We start from the raw sequence: 20,671 nt of genomic DNA on the forward strand, positions 1-20,671 counted from the left end.
CTTATTTTCATTTTTTTTTTTTTTAAGTTCTGAAACACGAAGTCTATTCTAATGGCATGTAGGCTGTTTCCTTCAACAAGAATTAATGAGCATATTCTTTGTGTCAGGGACAACATCAGAATGTAGGAATGCAGAAGTGATAAAGACAAGGTCTCTGTCATCGGAGAAGCAGTTTAATATAGGAGATAAGATATGTATCTAGGTCACCATGACCAAGAGCAACTAGGAGGCTGGGAGGGAGGTATAGGGAGCTCGGAGGGTGTGGGACTTTGACTTGGCTGCGGAACCAGTCAAGTCCCATGGGGTCCTTGAGTGCTGAGTGCTGAGTCATGGTCAGTGGGGACAAATAAAATGGCCTTCTTTAGGCTCTGGGTGGTATTGAACTTGACCTTCCTTCTCTGGGCCCAAACTGAACTCAGCAGGATTTGGACCCTACCCAACACCCCATCACCACCAGGGATGTCGCAAGACTTGTCCTGGGTACTCACTTCCACCCCGGCCAATCTGAACGCTCCCGCCATCTGGCCGCTCACTCACATGAAAATCCCTTTGAACCACATCCCACCTGTGTGTAGCTGAGGAATCCAGCCTGGGAATTGTGAAACATCCGGATACATCATCCTGCATTGCATGGCTGCCCTCCAATAACAGGGAGCCTGGGGGTTCAACCGGAGGATATATAGAATAGCCTCTTCTCTGCCCACCCACAAGGCTTCTGGGATGGCTTGTCCACTGGTCCTCCTCTAGGGCAAGCTGATCTCTGGGTGGAGAGACGCCTGGCTGCCCGTCACTCAGGGGCTGCTAAGGCATCTTGACCTCTCCTGTTCTCTTCCCAGGGAGTTGATGAGCAGGTGGAAGTTTGGGGAAGGAGAAGGGAAGCGTAAGTCCCTACAAAAGACTCTAAATGATCTAACCTGGGAGAAAATCAGAGAGTCCAGTGGGCTGGAGAACCAGGGGACATGTACGCTCAGGGTCTCAGGGCAGGACAAGCCTAGGTGAAGAAAGAGCGGCCACTCTCTTCTCCTTTATTCCTGACCAGGGTGCAGTGGTGGGCATGGGCCTGGGAAAGGCAGACTGTCAGCTCGACTAGGTGGCTGGCTTTTTTTTCTTTTTTAAAAGAAAGAATAAGTTCTCCTGGGCTTGGTTGTTGGTGAGGGAGTCCTCTAGGAATTTCCAATAGGATTTACTCCTCAGATGTTGAGCCCTTTGAAGTTCACCCCACCCGGGCCCTCCTGGGGTGGACTTCCAGGGGTTGTTAATGCAAGTCGACTGGTTCCCTGCCCTAACCCTGACTCTTTCTCTTCCAGATTCCACAGGTAGCTGAGCAATGCCACAGGAGAAGCAGCAGTCTTCGCAGCCTCCCAGGGCTCCTAAGGGTTCCCCTGCCCCCTGCCCAAGCCCCTGCCTAGACCTCTCCCCTGCTCCTTGTGGGATTCCCAGCTCAGGAGTCTGTCCTTCCCAGTCCCAAAGGCCCGGAGCTCAGAGCTCAGCCCGCGTCAGGAGGGCTCGCCGCCAGCCTCGCTGTCTCAGCGGTGGCACGACCTACCCCTGCAAAGAGGAGGAGTGCTGAGGAGACCAGCGAAGGGGGCGGCACAGGTACAGCTGCTCCTCCTCAGCCTGGGGTTCTGACTTGGGTGCGGGACTCCCAGCCCCAGCACCGGAGAGGGGTCTCTTCTGCTGCTCTCCCACCGTCCGTTAGCTCCGCAGCAGTAATGCTGTCTTCCTGGAGCACGGCTGGGACTTTTGTGACCCTTGCTCAGAGGCACTGAGCCCCCTCAGTGGATGTGCTGCTTCTCCTTCCCCCCAAGACGGCATTCAGAGATTCGGGCCCTTGTTCTCAGCAGCCTCTCAGTGCCGACCGCTGTCACTGCAGGGTTCTAGCACCGCAGCCCGCCACGCAGTAAGCCCGCGGAGCCCCACACCAAGCCCCTCCTGTGCACCAGCCACTGTGCTTACAGACTTCCTCCTGCTTCTGAGAAGCTTGCCACCCAGAGGAAGCAGCAGTGGACACTCCAGAGTGAAACAAGAGGATCAATAAATATGATTTTAAGCTGATTAGCTTGTTTATGTCATTTCTCATTGTGCATCTAGGAGAATGTAAAGCAGAAAAAAGTACAAAAGGTCAAGGGCAGCAGCGAGAGATCCTCTGATAGGGTGGGAAGCATTTAAACAGAGCCTTGAAGGACAGGTAGACTTTAATGGGGGTGTGGCGTGAGGAGGAAGCACCTTCCAGGTGGAAGATCAGCCAGACCTGCACGTGGCAATAGAGTGAATCTCAGTTTGGCTGGAGTGAGATGATGACAATTCAAACCAGCTTTTTCTGAATTTTAAGAATAGAAACCCAGGATTGTACCTCTGGGGAAAGTCTGGATTCAGGCCCAGGATCTAGAGGCCTTGGTTCATGGAAACCTGACATATATTATAGGGGTCTGCAGGGGGCCTGCAGTTTAACTGTTGCATATCAATAGAAGTTTCAGGTAAGATTTTTCACTGATAGGAGCTGGGGTTGTGGCTCAGCAGTGGAGCACTCATCTAGCATGTGCAAGGCCCTGGGTTGGATCCTCAGCACCACATAAACATAAATAAAATAAAGGTATTGTGTCCAACTACAACTAAAAAATAAATAAATATTTAAAAAGTTTTCCACTGATAGACATTTTCTGGCAGTTCTTCAACTCAATAGACTTTATTGACCAGTCTCAGAAAACAATTTCAGCCTATCATTTCTAATATAAAGCATGCCCATCTCCAGAGCTTAGCAAGCCTAATAAGGCCGGACCCGATTTTACCTTTGTTACATCATATATCTACATATAGATATGTGTCATAATTATTGTGATTATGATTTTATATGTGTAATTTCTCTCATTAAACAAATGACCCATACTTGTATGAAGATTTGTTAATGCAGGGGACTGAGGGTGCAGCTCAGTGGTAGGGTACTTGCCTAGCGTGTGTGAGGCCCTGGGGGTTCAATCCCCAACACCACAAAAAAGAAAAAGAAAAGGATTTGTTAATGCAGATAAGCATGAGTAAAATGATCAAGACCAATCTAAAGTCTTGTCATCTAAACATAATTTGAAAACTCGCAGAAAGTAAATATTCCCACTGACGATCATTCTTAATTTTCTTAGGATAAATTTTTAGAATTGGAATTCTAGAATTGCCAAAAACCATGAAATCTTTTTGAAATTCTCCAGGAAGATCGCATTTGGGGAGCAATTAAGACTGCTCCATTCCCGCCATTTGAGGAAGGAATGTCTTTTGTTCGAAAGCAAGGGTCAGTACTATGTTAAAGGACTGTCCCGGCTTACAGGGGAAGCAATCCACTTTGTGAGAAGAAACACTCCCGGGAGACTTGGCCAGTATACACTCATTTTATATACTGTGTAAGCAATGTCTTACAAGCACAATATCCTGTTGTTTGAACTTCTCTACCTAGCTGACAGGTTTTTAAATAATGATTTCAGATGGTTATTAAGTTTATGTGAAAGGTTTCTGGAAAGAATCCCCAAAATATCAACATTTGGTTGATTAAGTTCACACTATAAGAATATCTTCTTTTTCTACATTTTATTTCTGTTCTTTATTGAAGGCACATACTAAACAATAGTTTTGAAAAGTTTGACAGAAACTATTTCCCTTTAACAAGAATACTACTTAATATTTGGCCTATTCAAATTTCTTTAGTCCTAGGATTCCCGATAGATAGATAGATAGATAGATAAATAGAAAGATGACTAATCGACAGATTGATTTTAAGTGTTCTCACCACAAAATAATGTTAGGTATTGAGTTAATGCATGGTAATTAGTTTGCTTTAGCTATTTCACAATGAACACGTGTTTCAAAATCACATGTACCCGATAAATGTATACAATGTTTATCTGCAAATTTAATAAATAACATGCGTACTTTAATGTCCTATATACGATATTTTAACAGTTTATGGAAACAACAAAACTAGGTAAGTGGCCCTGTTGCTTAATTTTCATAATAAAATATCTAACTTTTTAAAATTTCCTAATTCAAAAAATATCATTTTGATAGAGAAACTTCATGCATTTGATATTCAATTTGCTTTTTAGAAAATGTTAAATGTTGTACTGTTTGGACTAAATAAAGAATATGAAAGTTTAAGAAATAGTTGCTAGGGGTTTAGAGAGCTCTCCAAGGACTTTGAAAGGCCCTTGGGTGAAGTTGCCCAGTGTTGTTGGTGCTCTGTCCCCCCTTGAGTCTCAAACCCAACCTTCCAGCAAGCAAGGTCTTGCACAGGAACTGAACCTGAGTCCTGGGATCTCTCACTCCAGATCGCCCATTGCTCAGCTCACCCCCGTCAGGACTGCGTAACCCTCTTTCACCTGGCCCAGGGTCAACTCTAGAGGCTGGCCTCGCTGCTCCCTAAGCACACCTTGCAAAGCACCATTCACTTTGCAATGTCTGGCAGAGAATATTGTGCTGTTGATACTATGTCCTTCATGACATAACACAAATAATCAGTCATTGTTTTCGTTTATTCCTGTAAAGAGTCACAAATAAAATAAAAATCAGCCTAACGATAAAGAAACTATTTAGTTCCAATTACTTCTCTTAGGTACTGGAAAGTCAAGAAATACTACCTTTTCTTGATGGGTAAAGAAATAGTTTTACTTAGAGTTTTATTTAATGTTACGGGGTAACCAATTATAGTATTAAAAGTAAAGTCATGTTTAAATATATTAGTAGAAGTGAAGAGGGGAGAGTGAGCATGAGGCTGAGCCCTGGTTCACTTTGAGGAAGTATTAGACATGGCCAGCAGGCAGGGAGGAAAGAAATATATTTGCAGATTATTTAGAATGAGATTTAAGATTTTCAAATTTCAACCTATTGGAATACCTGTTTGTTTTAATTTTTAATTTTTGGTTTTTTTTAGTTTTACATGACAGTAGGTATAATTTGACTAATTTATATGAACTTGGACTATAACTTATTCTAATTAGGATCCCAGTCTTTTTGTTGTACATGATGTAGAGATTCACTGTGGTACAATCATATATGTACATAGGAAAGTTATGGCAGACTCATCCCATTTCATGTCAATGTAATAATTTTCTATAATAAACTAAATAAACAAAATCACATCTTGTTTTCATTTGTATCTGCAAGGGTCTTGGGCCAAAACTACCTTAGCAGAGTAGGTACTCAGTCAGAACTCTGCGACCTCACGAAAAGTTCCTGGGCCCTGTAGGCCTTTAGATAGTTTCCTCATTTCAGTTTTTATCTGAAATTAGATAAATTACCTAAAAATTGGGTTAATTAGTCAATAATTTCTCCTTGGAAGAATGTGCAGGCAATTATGTGATATCATAGGTGCTGTAGTCAGTACATTTTAAACTCAATAAATGTTAGTTGTAACATACATTTGGGGTCTACTCTATTTTTTTTTAATATCCTTTTATTTTAGAATAGCCTTATAGAAAAGTTGCAAATATAGTAAAGAATTCCTGTAAACTTTCACCCACTTTCCCCTTTCAAGATCTTACATTAGGTAGGCACAGTATGCACGCCTACAATCCCAGCAGCTCAGGAGGCTGAAGCAGGAGGATTGCAAGTTCAAAGCCAGCCTCAGCAATAGCAAGGTGCTTAGCAACTCAGTGAGACCCTGTCTCTAAAAAATATATATATATATAAAATAGGGCTGGGATGTGGCTCAGTGGTTGAGTGCCCCTGAGTTCAAACCCTGGTACCAAAAAAAGACCTTACATAAATAGTATGTTTGTCATCATTGATTTTTTGTGCTCCTGGACTCCATTCAGAATTCTATCTTACATCCAAAGATCCGTCTCTTCAGGCTCCTCTGGACTGACAGTTCCCCACACTTTCTTTATGTTGGAAGACCGTGACAGCTTTGAGGCCTACTGGTTGGACATTTTGTAGAATCTCCCTTCACAGGGGGTCTCTCTCCTGTTTTTTCTCACAATGATGATGGGATTATTGACTTTGGTAGGAAAGACTGTAACAAAGCCACTTTGAAATTAAAAGCACTAAAATGGTTCTGCTCCCCAACTTTTCGGCAGCTGCTTTTCTGCATTCGGAGGACGGAAACTGAGAAGCTACCCCTGGCCCTGGTGGAACCAAGGAAACTAAGGCCGTGAAGGTTCTAACCAGGACAGCCCAGATATGTCCACGTATGTACGTTCCCTGCCTTGGCTTCCATGCACCCCCCTCCTCTATGAAAGGTGTTCACCCCCAGAGCTCCTCAGAGATGGGGATCTGAGACAGGAATGGTCTCCTCTGTCTTCCTCAAAGCCAGCTTTGAACAAGCCTATTTTCCTTCACCTACCTCCGTCTCCTGGGTTCTAGTGGAGCAACAAGCGCTAGAACCTTCATTCCAGGTAACAAGACCAAAGAGGGCAGATGCCATTGTCATCTCACCATATCAAGGTTGTATGCTCATAACGCGACCCCACCGTGGATGTTGACTTGATCCGCCAGCTGGGACAGCGCACTCTAAAGTCACCCCTTCTCTTTCCCTTTCCTTACCCTCCCTTGGAAGAAAGTCACAATGTGCAGTCCATGGGAGGTAGGAGAGTGTTCCATTTCTGGGAGGGCTCGCTCTCTGTAGGAACTATGAGAGTTCTCTATGAGAGACTTATTGTCCTCTTCCCCCTTTTAACCCATTCAATAATTTATTTATGTCAGAACAGACTCGTGGACACTGGATACCTACATATATCATACTTGGGGTTATCATCTAACACTATATTATTGATGTTGTGAATGATAGTGTTCTAGCCTTGGGAGCTCTTTAGTTGGCTCCTGTGTCCCTTTGACATAGTGTCCTTGGTGGCTTTGTGGCTTTGTGGAACTACAAGATGCTTGAGGTTCATCTTTTATATTCTCTGTCTTAGACCTAGATTGAGACTTTTCTCTAGTGAGCCCGTTTATTTTCTTTCTTTTTTTTTTTTAAGAGAGAGAGAGAGAGAGAGAGATAATTTTTTAATATTTATTTTTTAGTTTTTGGCGGACACAACATCTTTGAATGTGGTGCTGAGGATCGAACCCGGGCCGCACACATGCCAGGCGAATGCGCTACCGCTTGAGCCACATGCCCAGCCCCGAGCCCGTTTCTTTGATTGGAAATTTTGTTACAAACCAGGATCTGGATGTTGGTTGTGTTCATCACACACATGAGAACCATTCCCCAAATATCTGACTCCCATCAACCTTGAATCCTTGTCTGATCCACTCCTGGGATCCATGGTCACACATACAGCCTCCACCCCTGCGTGGCTTGAGGGATTGTTAGAGGGGATCACGGTGTTCCTGTGGGTAGGGTGGGAAGACGGCTGTGAAACCAGCTTTGCCCGGTCTCTGACGTGCTCTCTTGGCATTCGAGGTGTTCATAAATCTTTGGAGAAATCAAGGCAGTTCCTCATCACTGAGGGACACTGAACTAGCCAAGTGATAATAGTGATGATGATGATGGGGAGTGTGAGAACAGTGACCATCAGGATTCATACAGAGTTCACTATGTATCCATACTCTTTCAGGTACACACTCGTTACTCATTGGATTTTCACAGCAGCTCTGTGGAGCAGAGGTGACGGTCACCACCTTTGACAGATCAGCCCCTGAGGCAGAGTATTGAGTGACAAACCTGAACCTGGGGGCCTGGATCTGAAGCCAGGTGATCTGACGGCAAACACTGGACACTTAGCCACTATGCTCTGTCCCCAAGAGCACAGAATTGGCATGAAGTCACCCTCTGTCCTCTGTTCTTCTACCCAGCCTGAGCATGAACACTGGGTTGAAAGTCAGTTGGCCTTAGGTTTATCCTGATTCTGCCCCTGATTTGAGCATTGATAAGATGACTTCTGTGTTTTCAACCCTCATTATATGAAGACATAGAATGAAGCCAAACAAAATATTGTATTTGCAACTAATTCACTCATTCAACAAACCTCTGGCAAGTACCAACTATAAATAAAGAACTGCGTCTTTAGGGGCTGGGGCTATAGCTCAGTGGTAGAGTGCCTGCCACCCCAAGGCCCTGGGTTCAATCCACAGTACTGCAAAAGAAAGGAAGGAAAGAAAGAAAGAGAAAGAATGAAAGAAAGAACTAACAAAACTGACAAAAGAAAGAAAGCCTTCATTTTTAGCCAGGTGCACTGGCACACACCTGTAATCCCAGCCACGTGGGAAGCTAAGGCAGAAAAATAGGGAACTGGAGGCTGGCCTCAGCAACTTAGCCAGAATCTGTCTCAGCATTTAAAAAAATAAACAAAAAAGACTGGGGATGTGTTAGGGTCAGGATGGCGCCTGACATTTTGCCAGAGGGAGTGGTTTGTGAAGTAACGCCAGCGAGCCATTAAGTGTGGAGATTCCTGATTGGCTGACTGCTGTATCTAGTTTATGCTAATTAAGATAAGCAGTGTGGAATGTATATATACCCCTCCTGTCCTACAATAAACGGCTCCCACTCCTGCTGTATCAATGTACACAAGTTGTTCCTCACCCCCGGGTTATTTTGCTGCAGCCAGACTGCGGCAGATGGTGGCCCATACGGGGAGCCCCGGGACCCTCAGGGGTAAGTGACGAGAAAAAGCTGCCTGTTCCTAGAAAGATAGGACAGGAGCAAATCTGCTTGTCCCTAAGCAGACAGGGCGAGAGAAAGAATGACCATTTTAAGAAGATGGAGAAGATTGATACACAGTATTTTGTGTCTTGTTTTGTCTTGAAATGTTGTATTTTCTTTGTGACAAAAATATGGAAGGGGTGTTAGGTAAATTGATAAGGGAAGGAAGCACCCCAATGGAACCAAGAATAGTTAGGGCATGTGTTGATGGAAGCCAAGGAACTCTAGTCCAAAAGAAGAAAGTTCAGAGGAGGAAGGATTATCAGGAAAAAAGTTGCAGCAAAAGGCTATTATTGAATACTTTTCGTTACCGGAGGGTGCGTGAATCGGCGCAGTGGCTGCCACGTGCGCGAGCTGGTCATGGCGCAGCAAGGACTTTCTAAGTGGCAGCAGCCGGCTCTTCTCCGCCCCCCACCCTGGAGCAGGATGCCACTGCGAGAGCCCAAATCCAAACCTGACCCGAAGGCACAGTCTCGAAAGCTCTTGCTCCCTGTGCCCAGTGGCAGTTTGAATCCGGAACACTCCCCAGACTCTCCCGGGGCCATCTGGGGCTGCCCACTCCTGCTGTATCAATGTACACAAGTTGCTCGTCACCCCCCCAGTTATTTTGCTGCAGCCGGACTGTGGCAGGGATGTAGCTCAGGGCAGAGTTCTCCTGGGTTCAATCCCCAGTACCAAAAAAAAAAAAAGAAAAAAAATTAGGCAGAACTACATGTTTAAGGTATTATTGTCATTCTTTCTTTAGTATTTGACCCTATGTATTTATGGGAGAAAATAACAAAGAAAGAGTTAGAATAGAAATGGGCTGCTTTGTCCAGGGGCAGAGCACACATTTGGAATCCCAGAAACTCAGGCAACTGAGGCAGGAGGACCATAAGATTGAGGCCAGCCTCAGCAACTTAGGGAGGCACTAAGCAACTGTGTGAGATCCTAAGTCAAAAAAATAAAAGGGGATGGGGTTGTGGCTCAGGGGTTAAGCATTTCTAGGTTCAATCCCCAGTTTAGAAGAAGAAGAAGAAGAGGAGGAGGAGGAGGAGGAGGAGGAGGAGGAGGAGGAGGAAAAAGAGGAAGAAGGAGAAGGAGAAATGGTGCCATTTTTCGAGACAACGAATTATCCAACTGAAAGCATTTCTGTTAACAAAGCTCATCATCAGGCGTGTGGGAGACCAGGTGTGAGAACCTGATAGATCTTTGCTAAGCGTCTCCAGGGCTGAATGACTGATGAGTTCCTGTGCCTCCCACCTCTTTCAACTCTCCGTCCAGATCCCCCCAGGAGCTCTGAGGAATGCAGTAGGAGCCTGAGGTCCCTCTGTCACCAGCCAAGGACTGACTCGGTTTCTATGGTTCTACCAGAATGCTCTAAAGCCGTGGTTCTCAAATTAGGTAGAACCACACAGGAGATACGTAAGCAATGCCAATGTTTTAGACTCACTCCTTGAAGTTTATGATTCAGTAGGTTTTAGTTAGGGGCCAGGAATCTGCATTTTTAAAGTACTTCCCATGCGGCTCAGTTCCACCTGTTTGGAATCCCTGTTCCATAACAGAACAAGAAGGAAGACTGGAAGGGCGATTTCCCGACTTCCTGCAGCTCCTGGCTGGCTTGGCCAATTGCTCTGGAATGGAGGCAATGTGTGATATGCACTTGTGTTTCAACTCTCCATGTTCACCCAACTCACAGTGCTAAGAGAAGAAATACAACATGGGAAATGGGTGATCACCTTCTCTAAAAGTTTGAATGGCTTAAAACTGCAGGCTCAGAAGGACAGAACGCAGAGTTCTGCTGTCACAGATGAGGATGCCGTCCCTAAAAGTTGGAACAACATGTCTAAGACTTCTTAAGAGCTCCCCCATTCCCTAAGAAGGTACAGGGTCGAGAAAACACTACTTTCCCAACTAGAAACAGGTTTTGAGTGAGGGGTCGGGCAGAAGGGATTCATTCACCTTCTTTGTCTTTCTTTTAAAGATATTAATTGGAGGATGACAGATACAGTAGAGTGGGTTCATCTCCTTTTGGCATAGAAGAGAGAACAGTGGGGAGGGAAGCCGTTAGTTGTGATGAGCCAGAGATATTAGTCTCTAAGAATAGGGGAGGGGTACAGCCGGAATCTGTTCACTCACCTCCAGGGAGAAATCCTTATCTTATTTTATTGGTATTGGGGATTGAACCCCGTACCTAGTACTCTTCCACCCAATACTTCCACAGTTCTTTTTATTTATCTATTTTTTGGGGGGGACAGGGTCACGCTAAGTTACTAAGGCTGGCCTCAAACTTGCCATCCTTTGCCTCGGTCTCCCGGGTCACTAGGATTATAGGTGTGTGGAACCACAACAGCGCAGGAACCCATCTTTAAGCGTCAGCAGGAAGGGATGAGGTTACACAGGAGTAGGAAAGGCCCTCAGTGCAGAGTGCAGAATCTCCTTCCTTGGAAGATTCAGAGATATCTTGTCGAGTCTTTGCCTGGAGGAAAAAGATAAGCAAGAAGGTGCCTTCTCCTCCCCTCCTATTTGAGGACTCACAGGCGTCAGCTGATGGTCACATGAGTAAACATATTCTTTTAAGAGGGTGTTTTAGCTGTTGCTCTTGGTCAGCCCTCAGAGGTCAAGGTGAAAACAGCAATGCTCATTTTACAAGTGAAGGGGTTGGGGCCCAGAGGGGGCAACTGACCCGCAGCTGGTCAGTGTCAGGGGTAGGTCTGTGCTCCAGGGGTGACCTGCCCCTTCTTCCCAGGGAAGTTCTCTGCCGCTGGGGACAGAGACATAGGCCTGGTGCCAGACGATATTAGTGTGCATCCCCCATTCCCACAGAGATAGGACTCGGCAGCTGGAGCGCACCTAAGACTCTAAAAGACAATAACGTTTGTGCGTATAACTACGACACCCACTGCATGCGGGACACCACTAGGTTATTTTGCTCACGCTATTTCTTTTAACCACCCACATTATACATGATGAGCCTGACTCTGACCAGGCTGTGTAGACAGGCTGGAGTGACTGGCTTTTCAAACCATTTCCTAAAAATGCTGGGAATGTGTTATGCTGAATAAGCCTTGTCCCTTTCTCCTACCCACATTAAACAAGTCCTGACCCCAGTTCCCTATTCCCTAAACCCGAGAGAAGCACAAGCAGCCTTGGTCCCCCAGTGAGTCTGGTGCAGGTCCCATTGCCTTTGGGAGGACCACAAGTCTGTTCCAGCACCAGAGTTAGACCCACAGGAGCTTCCTGTTCCTCCGGCCTGTAGGAGGACGGTTCAGGGGCCAACCGCTCAGGCAAAGGGAGGATCCAGGTGTGCCAGTCTTTAATCACTTAGGGATTAGCTTGATAAGAATCTCATGCATGCCCATGCTGGCCCAGTGGAACCTCACCCTTCTATTAAGGGGCACACCCAAGCCAGGGAGGAATCCATACATTCTTGAATCCTTCTCAGGCAGGCAGGATGGCGAGGAAGTGCAAGAGCAGGAGAGAGAGGAGTCCAGGAATGCACAGCGGGTCCAGAGGAGGCCAGTTAGGGCCCTTCAATCCCCTTCCAGCACATCTCTTCTCTATTCTAGTTTATCAATAAAGAGCTTTCCCAAGCCCAGCTCTGGTGCCCAAATCAAACCTCAGTCTGGCCATCCACTGAAGACTTCAGCTTGTTACGCATCCAGATTAAGGCGATGAAGGCCACCTGACCCAGTAATTCTAAAATGAAAATCTGATCATCCCTTTCCCTCGCTTAAATGGTCGGGGACGGCCCATTGTGTCTGGTCGATTTGTTGTAAGGCAGCATGATCCCATTCTGAAACAGAATCATCTGTGTTCCTCCAATGCATAAAACAAGTAGAGGTATAATTACTCTGACTGCAGCAGAGAGGAAGTGCCAACCCAGACTCTTCTGGGGCTCCCCCTTCTAGGTTGTCTGAATAGTCAAAATTTAAAAATTAGAGGTATTTTACCGTAGAACGTAAGTTTGTGGGACTCTCCTATGAGATGACATGAGGAAAGTGGAAAAGTATAGAAGTTCATTGGATCAGACCAAGGGGAATGAGGGAAGGCAATGGGAATGGAAATAGGAAAGACAGGAGAATGAACTGGGCATAACTTCCTATGCTCAAATAGCAACACATGTCAGTGTAACTCCACATCACGTTCAACCACAAGAGTGGGATCCAAATAGTAATGGTTGCACCCCATGTATGTAAAATATGTCAAAATACACCCTCCTGTCATGTACATCTAAAAACAACCAATAAAAAGATGATATGAGGAAAAGAAGGAAATTAAAATTTATTTTCCACCTACTGTCTGACAAATACTATTTGCATTATGCAATACAAAAGGTCTATATGTTCTTATTGTTCATCTCATTTTACAGATTAATAAAAAGTGAAGCTCAAAAGACATTAAATAACACTCCCATGATTCAAATACCAGTGCACTGACTCTGAGATCCTTATTCTTTCAGCTTTTACACCACTTAGAGACTAAAGACGGGAAGCCTAATCGATAGTCCATGGTGCAGGCAAGGAGGGGGAATCCTACTGATTGATCCGAGGACAGTGAATCCTGTTGTCTGTAGGTGTGGCTCTCAGAAGAGCTGAAGTTGAGCCTCCTTTGGCAGCAGGTTCAAAGGACTATAATCTGGAAGCCATGAAACTATAGGCTAAAATCACCCAACCAGCAAGGAAGGCTCTTTACGTTTGGGTTCCCTCCTTCCTTTCTGTCAACCAGCGTCCCATCTCTTATTCTCATGCACCCTGTATTAAGGGCACTGTCTGCTTCCAGAATAGACTACGCTCATTCCCGTCTCTGCCCAGAATGCCCTTCCCCGTCACTGCCTGGCCAGCTCTGGAGACTCTCCCTCCACAGACACACCACCGAGAGCAGGCACCGCTGTCCTTGGGCACCCGCCCCCCTCCAGGCTGCTTCCGTTTCCTTGTTCTCTGCATTGGCTTCACGTCTTCACGTCACATAAATCTGGAAGCACATGGATCCTGGAATCAGGGCCCAGGCTCTGGAATCATGGATATTCTGAGGTGTCTGAGTCTGAGACGCTTTTCATCTGTTAATGTGATTAACCATAAGAGGCTCGGAGAGCCAGTGTGCAATATTGCATGATGATGCAAACATATTTGACGGATGAGGGGTTGAGGATAAGTGTTAATGCTCTTCTTCCTTCCCTCATATCATACCATTCCCTCAGATCAAAGGAGCATATTACTCTTTGAATTCACAAAACTCTGCATACAGTAGGCACTCAATAAACAAATTAATATCCTTAAAGTGATGTTTCCAAAGTTACTACAAGAAAGTTTTTGTCGGGATAAGTGATTTTTTTTTCATTATTTCAGTAATTCCTTGATTGTCCACATAATACAATGATGTCTTTCAACCGTTTGAAATTACTCGTCATGTTTCAGTATGCTCAGGGCAGGAAAGGGGACATAATTTCACCATAGTTCCAGATTTGGGTTCCAATAGCTCACACTCCCAGTCACAAGAGGCACAATCAGGAAGAATCACTTAGGTTCATAGTAATCAATTTGGACACCATGAAGCAAGTTCATTCCATTAGCAAATGGGATGAACTGCGTAGACTACAGTACAGGAACTTCCTGCCTCACAGTATGACTGACCTTCAGACATTTCATGCCCTCACCTACTCACACACCAGCCACCATCTCTCCCCTCCTCATCAAGTCACCCCACCCCCAAGTGAAGTATTTTTAGAAAGAAGATCAAACCAGAAAAGGCATAACCGGGGATGAGTGTCAGCCCCCTAGATGTCTGACGCCCATAAAGGAAAGTAGACTTGCAGACAGGCTTGAAATCGGGTCCAGACTCCTCTGCAGCCCAGAGAGCCGAACACAGCCAGGACCAGAGGCAAGCTCTCTGCAAAGCTGCACTGTAAAGCTTTGGCTTCGGGTCAGCATGACGACCGCGCCCCGCCCCAGGAGCAGCCTCCCACACCTGCCCTCAGTACCTGCGTGGGCCTGGCCTTCCAAGGAGCTCCCTCTCAGAGTGAAAGGAGCAGAGGCTTCAGCGTCAGCCACCAGTTTTGGGGTCCCTCTACTATGTCAAGCAGGGTGCGCTGTGTTGAAGCTGGGGATGAAGAGTGAACACCCAAGTGTCATCCAATCCAGAATGACAACGATTGAAAAGTACACACGAGCATCAGGTTGCAGGAATACAGGACACCACAGAAGAGTTTTGTAGAAGAAATAAAACAATCGAGGTTGAAGATACCAGGACCCAGAGAAAAGGATCCCCCCCCCCCATAGCACAGGAAGTCTTAAAGGATGGTTAAGGCCCAAAGAGGGCTTCAAGCCAAAGCACCTCCCATTTCACACTACGGCTCCGTGCAGCAGAGCCATATCATCTGTCTAGGGGCAACGGACAGATAAGGCTTAGAAAGAAGCAGTATTAGGGGCCCAGCCAAGGTGGAGGGTCATGATTCAGTGATGATTTCAACCCGCCAAAGTCTTTTTATTTATTTTTTTGAATTTTCATGGCAGTTGGGTACAGCAGGGGGGAGTTCACACGGGTGGGGTTTTGTCAGTCGGGCGCGTTGACAAGTCAAAGGGGCAAGGAAGGTTGTGATACTGGCCACAGATTGACTGAAATGACGAGCCAAGGAAAGCCAATGGGGTGGGGAGTGGCACAAAAGAAGGGGGCTGGTGGGCAGGGAGAGAGTAGATTCCCCGGAACATAAGCAAGCAGGTTTGAAAAGAAGGGGCTGCGAACAGGAAAAGGCGCCTGGACCTGTGGTCTCCGGGTAAGGATCTGCGGCTGCTGGTGCAGATGCTCATGTGTCAAGAGGAAGCAGCAGCGTTAGACCCTTTCCCGTGGGGCCTTTCTGTGATGCCATCGTTGGTCAACACGTCAGGCTCTTTGGGGTCTGCATCAGACACATGAGCCCCCAGGAGTGGCCTATGAGTGCTCAGATCATTGGTTCCCAACTTGTTGCTAAAACCTACAGAGGCCCTGTCTGTGCCCTGGGCTGATGCAGCCTCTGTGGCCTCCCGGTCGGTCATACTTTGGATTCCTCCAGAAATTTAGATTTCAATCTCCAAGCTCTGCCCCTGTGAACACCCTTGTAAATCGTGATCTTTGTATCTTTATGGGAATATCCCCAGGGTTTGTGGAGGGAAGGGACGCTTTGGGAACATGAGGATCTGGTAGTGACCCAGAGTGATATAGTGATGGAATGACTGAGCTGGAGGAATGTGGGAAGTTGTGGTCACAAACACATGGTTAGCAAGCAGCTTTCATATCCTCCTGGCTCCTTCCTTGAGCTGGGTGGAGAGCCCGGTATAAATAGGCTTCTGTCCATAGGGTCTCCTCAGTTCCATCCACCTGCCCACGGTTAGGAAGACAAGGTAAGTGTGCTTCCTGATGCTCTGGCAGTTTAGGGACAGCTGGGGCTGGCATGTCTCTGCTCAATGGAACAAGGCATCCCAGGATGGAGACAGTGAGAACTAACTGGTAATTTCAGGAAGACCAGGTGCATGGATATCTTCCAGGTGGTCTGAAAATTGCCATCCCAGAAGGAGTGAATGCAAACCAGAAACTGGAGTAGTAGAGTCATGGTGATGGGTACAAGCTATTGTTTTAGACAAGACTCAACTGCATAAAGCTGAGGTGTAGGAATAAGCAGATTCCATGATGCAAGAAAGAAAAAAAGAAGTGGAGATGATGGAGAGGGCTGGCATAACAGTGAACTTGAGATAAAAATCCAGTGAATGTATAAATTAGAGAATACAGTAAAAGCTCCTGTAAGATACTGGGAGTTACCCGGAGCCTTAAGCTGCTGCTTTGAAAGTCAGGAGTCTTAGGAGAAAGAGGCCAGATGGGAGAAGAGGTGAGCAAATTCTGGTTTACCCTCTGCTGGCTTTCTCCTGGGCCAGGACAGCAGGATACAGCTACCAGAGTCAGATTTAACTGCAGATGTTCAGTTTCTGCAAAAAAATATATTGATACAAATAACATTGATATTCTCTGAAATTTTTTAAATCTGTATTTTTAGGGTAACTGAACTTTCTCCAAGATGTCCTACCAGCAAAACCAGCAGAAGTACCAACTCTCTGCCAAGAGCCTCCCTAAATGTCCACCCAAGTGCCCAGCTCAGGCCCCCCAGGCTCCGGCCTCAGGCCCAGCTCCCTGCCCAGCTCCCTGCCCCTCTCCAGCCCCAGCCTCCTCCAGCCATCCTCCCACCTGCTGCGTTTCTGGGTTTGGGGGCCACAGCTGCTGTCTCGGGTCTCACGGGTTTCCGCGGCTTCCAGAAGTCTACCTGCCCCGGCCCCAGAACTCTGACTGCTGTGGGAATGAGTCCTCTGGATGTTCCAGGGGCTGCCACGGCTCTGGGGGCTGCAGCTGACCTGCGACCTTTGAGGAGCTGAGAAACCACTGCCAAGGACCAGCCTGGGCTCACCTTGTGCTGCTTCCTCCCTCTCCCCCTGAACTGGCTGTGCAGGCCATCTGCTCTTCCTCTTGCTGAGAACCTCAACCCTCCTGGCCCAAGCTGTGGTACTCCATCAAGGAGACCTGAAGGCAAGGGAAAACTCTGCTCCCCAAGCCTTATCAGTGTGGAAATAAAGCTCTGCTCCCCTGGGCCCTGACTTCTGGGTATTTGTTGATTCCTTCATTGAGTCCACATTAACCCCGATCCTTTTTTTTTAATGTCTTTTTTTACTCTGATTTGTCATATATGACAGCAGGATGCATTACAATTCATATTACCCATACAGAGCACGGTTTTTCATCTCTGGTTGTACACAATGTAGAATCACATCACACCATTTGTGTCTTCATACATGTATTAGGGTAACGATGCCCATCTCATGCCACCGTCTTTCTTACCCCCATGCCCCCTCCCTTCCCCTCCCACCCCTCTCCCTGTCTAGAGTTCCTCTGTTCCTCCCATGCTCCCCCTCCCCACCTCACTATGAATCACCCTCCTTATTTCAGCATTTGTTAATCTGGATTCTTTAAGCAGACCCCCATAGTGAGCCATTCAGATGGGAAATTCCTGTGCAGACAGACTCAGGGTCTGAGTTTTGGGGGAGGGCTTTGAGAAGATCCAGAGGGGAGCCATAGGGGGTGCTTTCCATATACAGGTGACCCAATGGTCCTGCTGCTGCTGCAGTTGCCACTGACACTGAGCCACTGTCCTGCTCATCAGGACACATTCTGCTTCCCAGACCCTTCTTATTTGGGAGAATCTGCTCAAGGTGAAGAAAAAAAATGGCACAGGTAACCTGTAGTCAGATGCTCGTTTTAAAACCACGAAAAACACTCTCCTCCGGCCAATAGCCACATAACCAAGTCTCCCACTATCTCTTCACGCAGGAGCCAGAATCAGGGAGAATCCACACAGTGGGCATTTAGCCCAGCTCCTGAGAGGCCTCGGTGCTAATATCCACCCTCTGTGGCTTCTTCTCCTCTGTTCAACAGGCTAAATGTCATGGGCTTGGGGCAACTTCTCAAGGCACCCTTTTTCCCAGCCCAAGGTGTGCTGCAGTACAATATGCTTCTGCTCACCCTCTGTGACTGTGGTTCTTAAGCTCAGTATTGAGACACTCTGCTGCCCAGAAGTTTAGCAAGTGAGTAGTGGATGGACCTATGGACAGTACTCCAAAAATTACACATAACCCACGGCTCACACTAACCAAAACACAGCTCTTGCCCACGTCCCGCGTGGGTGGTGGGAAAAGGGTTCCCCTCGGTGGAATGGACTGGCTGAGAAATAAAAGCTAAGAGGAATAAAATGGCGGGAAAACCACAGAACACAGAAAGGAGTTTCAACAGTGGGGCAGGACAGGCAAGCGGATCAGACGGATGGAGCTTCTGGACCAGATGGAGCCCGCATCTGCCTTATTTATACTGGAAAACACCAAAGAGATTCTATGGAATGTGCTTCTCCGAAAAAGGTTAAAGGTGGGCTGTTCAGTTCCTAGTGGGTTACGCCCACCTCCAGAGCCACTATGAGGAACCTTCCAAGCAGAGAGAGGGAAAGGTCACGTGCACTGGGGATCTATTGCTGTGGGAGAGCCAGGGAAAGTTCCCGATGCCAGGCCTCTCTCCCCCTGGCTGCCATGATCCTCAGGTATTTCACGGATGGCTTCCCGCACACAGCTATTAAAACTTCACGCAGTAATCCAGCTCACACCTGATTGCCATCTATCAGGTGTGTCCTAGCAGGAGTGAGATTGGGGACTCTTGGCCCCAAATAAGTCACAAAAAGGCATGATTGGCCTGGGGCACTCAGTGTAGGAGAGCCCAGAGGGCAACCTTGACCACCTCGCTTGACATCCCAACACTTAGTCCAAGGAGGACTTGCAGGTCAGCGGTTTTCAACCTGGGACAAAAGGGACAGTAGGAGTCCACAGAGGAATCTTTCTCTGTGTGTGTGTGTGTGTGAGAATACTGTCACAATATTCACCGTGCTTACTCAAACACGTTAAATAACAGGCAATCGATAGTTCCTTGGAGGCCTCCTGGTGTTCCAGGTTAGCCTGGGCTGTGGGTCCAGCTAGACGACACCAGAGTAAACATTTCATAACACCTCTGTGGGACACCACCCGCAAAATACTTGAGCATCTTCACTTGGCCTGAGCCAGGAAGACTGAGGTTTGGCATTGCAAGCTATCTCCTGGCCCCTCCCTTTCAATGGATTGCACAATGCGCCTGACCTCTCTTCGCTCTTCCAGGAAGCCCGCTCTCATTGGGGTGTAACCCATTGGAAACTGGACAGCCCACCTCCTACCTTAATAGGTGAAAATATTTCTGTGGAAAACCTTTGATGTTCCCCCCATCAGTGAAGCAAACTCAGGCCCACTCTCCATGTGAAAGCTTGACCCCTCAGGTCAAAGAGCCCTCCCGTTCCTGCTTTCTAAAATTACCGCCTGGGTCCTGTGGTTTCTTTGATGCTTTCTCTTTCTTAGCTTTGTTTTGCTGCCAGACTACTCCACGGAAGAGGAAACTTCACTTCTACCTGAGCCTGCTCCATAAAGGGGGGTAGGGGGCGTGGGCTGGATTTGGCACCTGGAACAGCAATCCTCATTGCATGAATCAAGGTACCTAGTGGGTGTTTGGCCCTCTCTTGCAGGAAAAGCATGATTATGGTTTAATATTTTGTGAACTGAAGTATTAAAGTATTGTGGATGGAAATATTCTGGATGAAAATATTGTGGATTTAGCATGTTGTGGGTTGGTATTTTGAGAGTAGGAGGAGAAAGGAAAGATTTCTTTTATCGTGAGATTTTAGGCATGGGGAACCCTCTGTCTTCAGAAAAAGAAATCTATTTTGCAATTCTGAAGACTATAATCAAACCTAAGGGTAAAGACGCAAAAAGAACCCAGCTCAGTTCTTAGAAATGATTAGGGAAATAAATACGTCTGTGGTTTTGTGAGGAGGAATCACTTGATTTGTGTATTTGGAAGAAGCTTGGTAGAGAATTATTTGAAAGATCCATTTTAGCTGGCCTGCCTAAAAGTACCATTAAAAATGTAGAGAAAAATTGGGGCTGCAAAAGAGATGTATTTATATTCAAACCAAGACCTTGGTCAATGGTCTTCAGGAGACTTACTTATGGGCCTTAGAGATCAGTTAAAAGCCTCAGACCTGGCAGACAGCCTGCCCAGCTCTTGGGATTTCTGTGTCTGCAGGTGACCTGATGCTCCCAAGGCCGGAGGCGGAACACAATCACATCCGATTTGTAACTCTTAAAACTCAGAGGAAAGTGGAAGGAAAGCGAGGATCTAGGAGTCAGGCAAGGGAGGAATGAGAGATGGAGACCAGGCAGAGATGCACACGAGAGCTTACTTGTCAGAGCTGACACATAAAGGCCATCTCTCCACAGGCAGAGGGAGGCAACGCAGGCTTGGGGTTGGGGACTTTTATGGGGCAGCTTCAGGGATTAGAGCCCGGCAGGTCCTGATGCTGGAGATGAAGGGTGGGGTTGGTGTGAGTGAGCGGGGAGCCTTTCTCAGAAATGCCCTGGGGTGGGAAAGCAAAACTTTTTCTTAAGATGCCATCCAAATGCTAAGCAAGGACCTTACAGAAAATCTCAGGGCAGA

General features: G+C 46.7%; 2 protein-coding genes across 2 annotated transcripts; both read left to right on the forward strand.

The window, feature by feature from the left end:
- Positions 1 to 1,327: 1,327 nt before the first annotated feature.
- Positions 1,328 to 4,350, forward strand: Lce6a (late cornified envelope 6A). Its single transcript, XM_077109909.1, is given in 2 exon segments — positions 1,328 to 1,596; positions 4,311 to 4,350. Coding segments are annotated over 2 exon segments (309 nt in total).
- A 12,290-nt stretch (positions 4,351 to 16,640) lies between these two features.
- On the forward strand, positions 16,641 to 16,970 carry Lce7a (late cornified envelope 7A). The gene has a single exon (XM_077110053.1). The coding sequence runs from the start codon at positions 16,641 to 16,643 to the stop codon at positions 16,968 to 16,970; it is 330 nt and encodes a 109-aa protein (XP_076966168.1).
- The last annotated feature ends 3,701 nt before the right edge of the window (positions 16,971 to 20,671 follow it).

This window comes from Callospermophilus lateralis, chromosome 7, assembly GCF_048772815.1.
Source record: "Callospermophilus lateralis isolate mCalLat2 chromosome 7, mCalLat2.hap1, whole genome shotgun sequence".
In the NCBI taxonomy this organism is placed as follows: Eukaryota; Metazoa; Chordata; class Mammalia; order Rodentia; family Sciuridae; genus Callospermophilus; species Callospermophilus lateralis.

Excerpts from the sequence above, each read along its gene's own strand:
- Lce7a (XM_077110053.1), top strand. The coding sequence starts at position 16,641 with ATGTCCTACCAGCAAAACCAGCAGAAGTACCAACTCTCTGCCAAGAGC.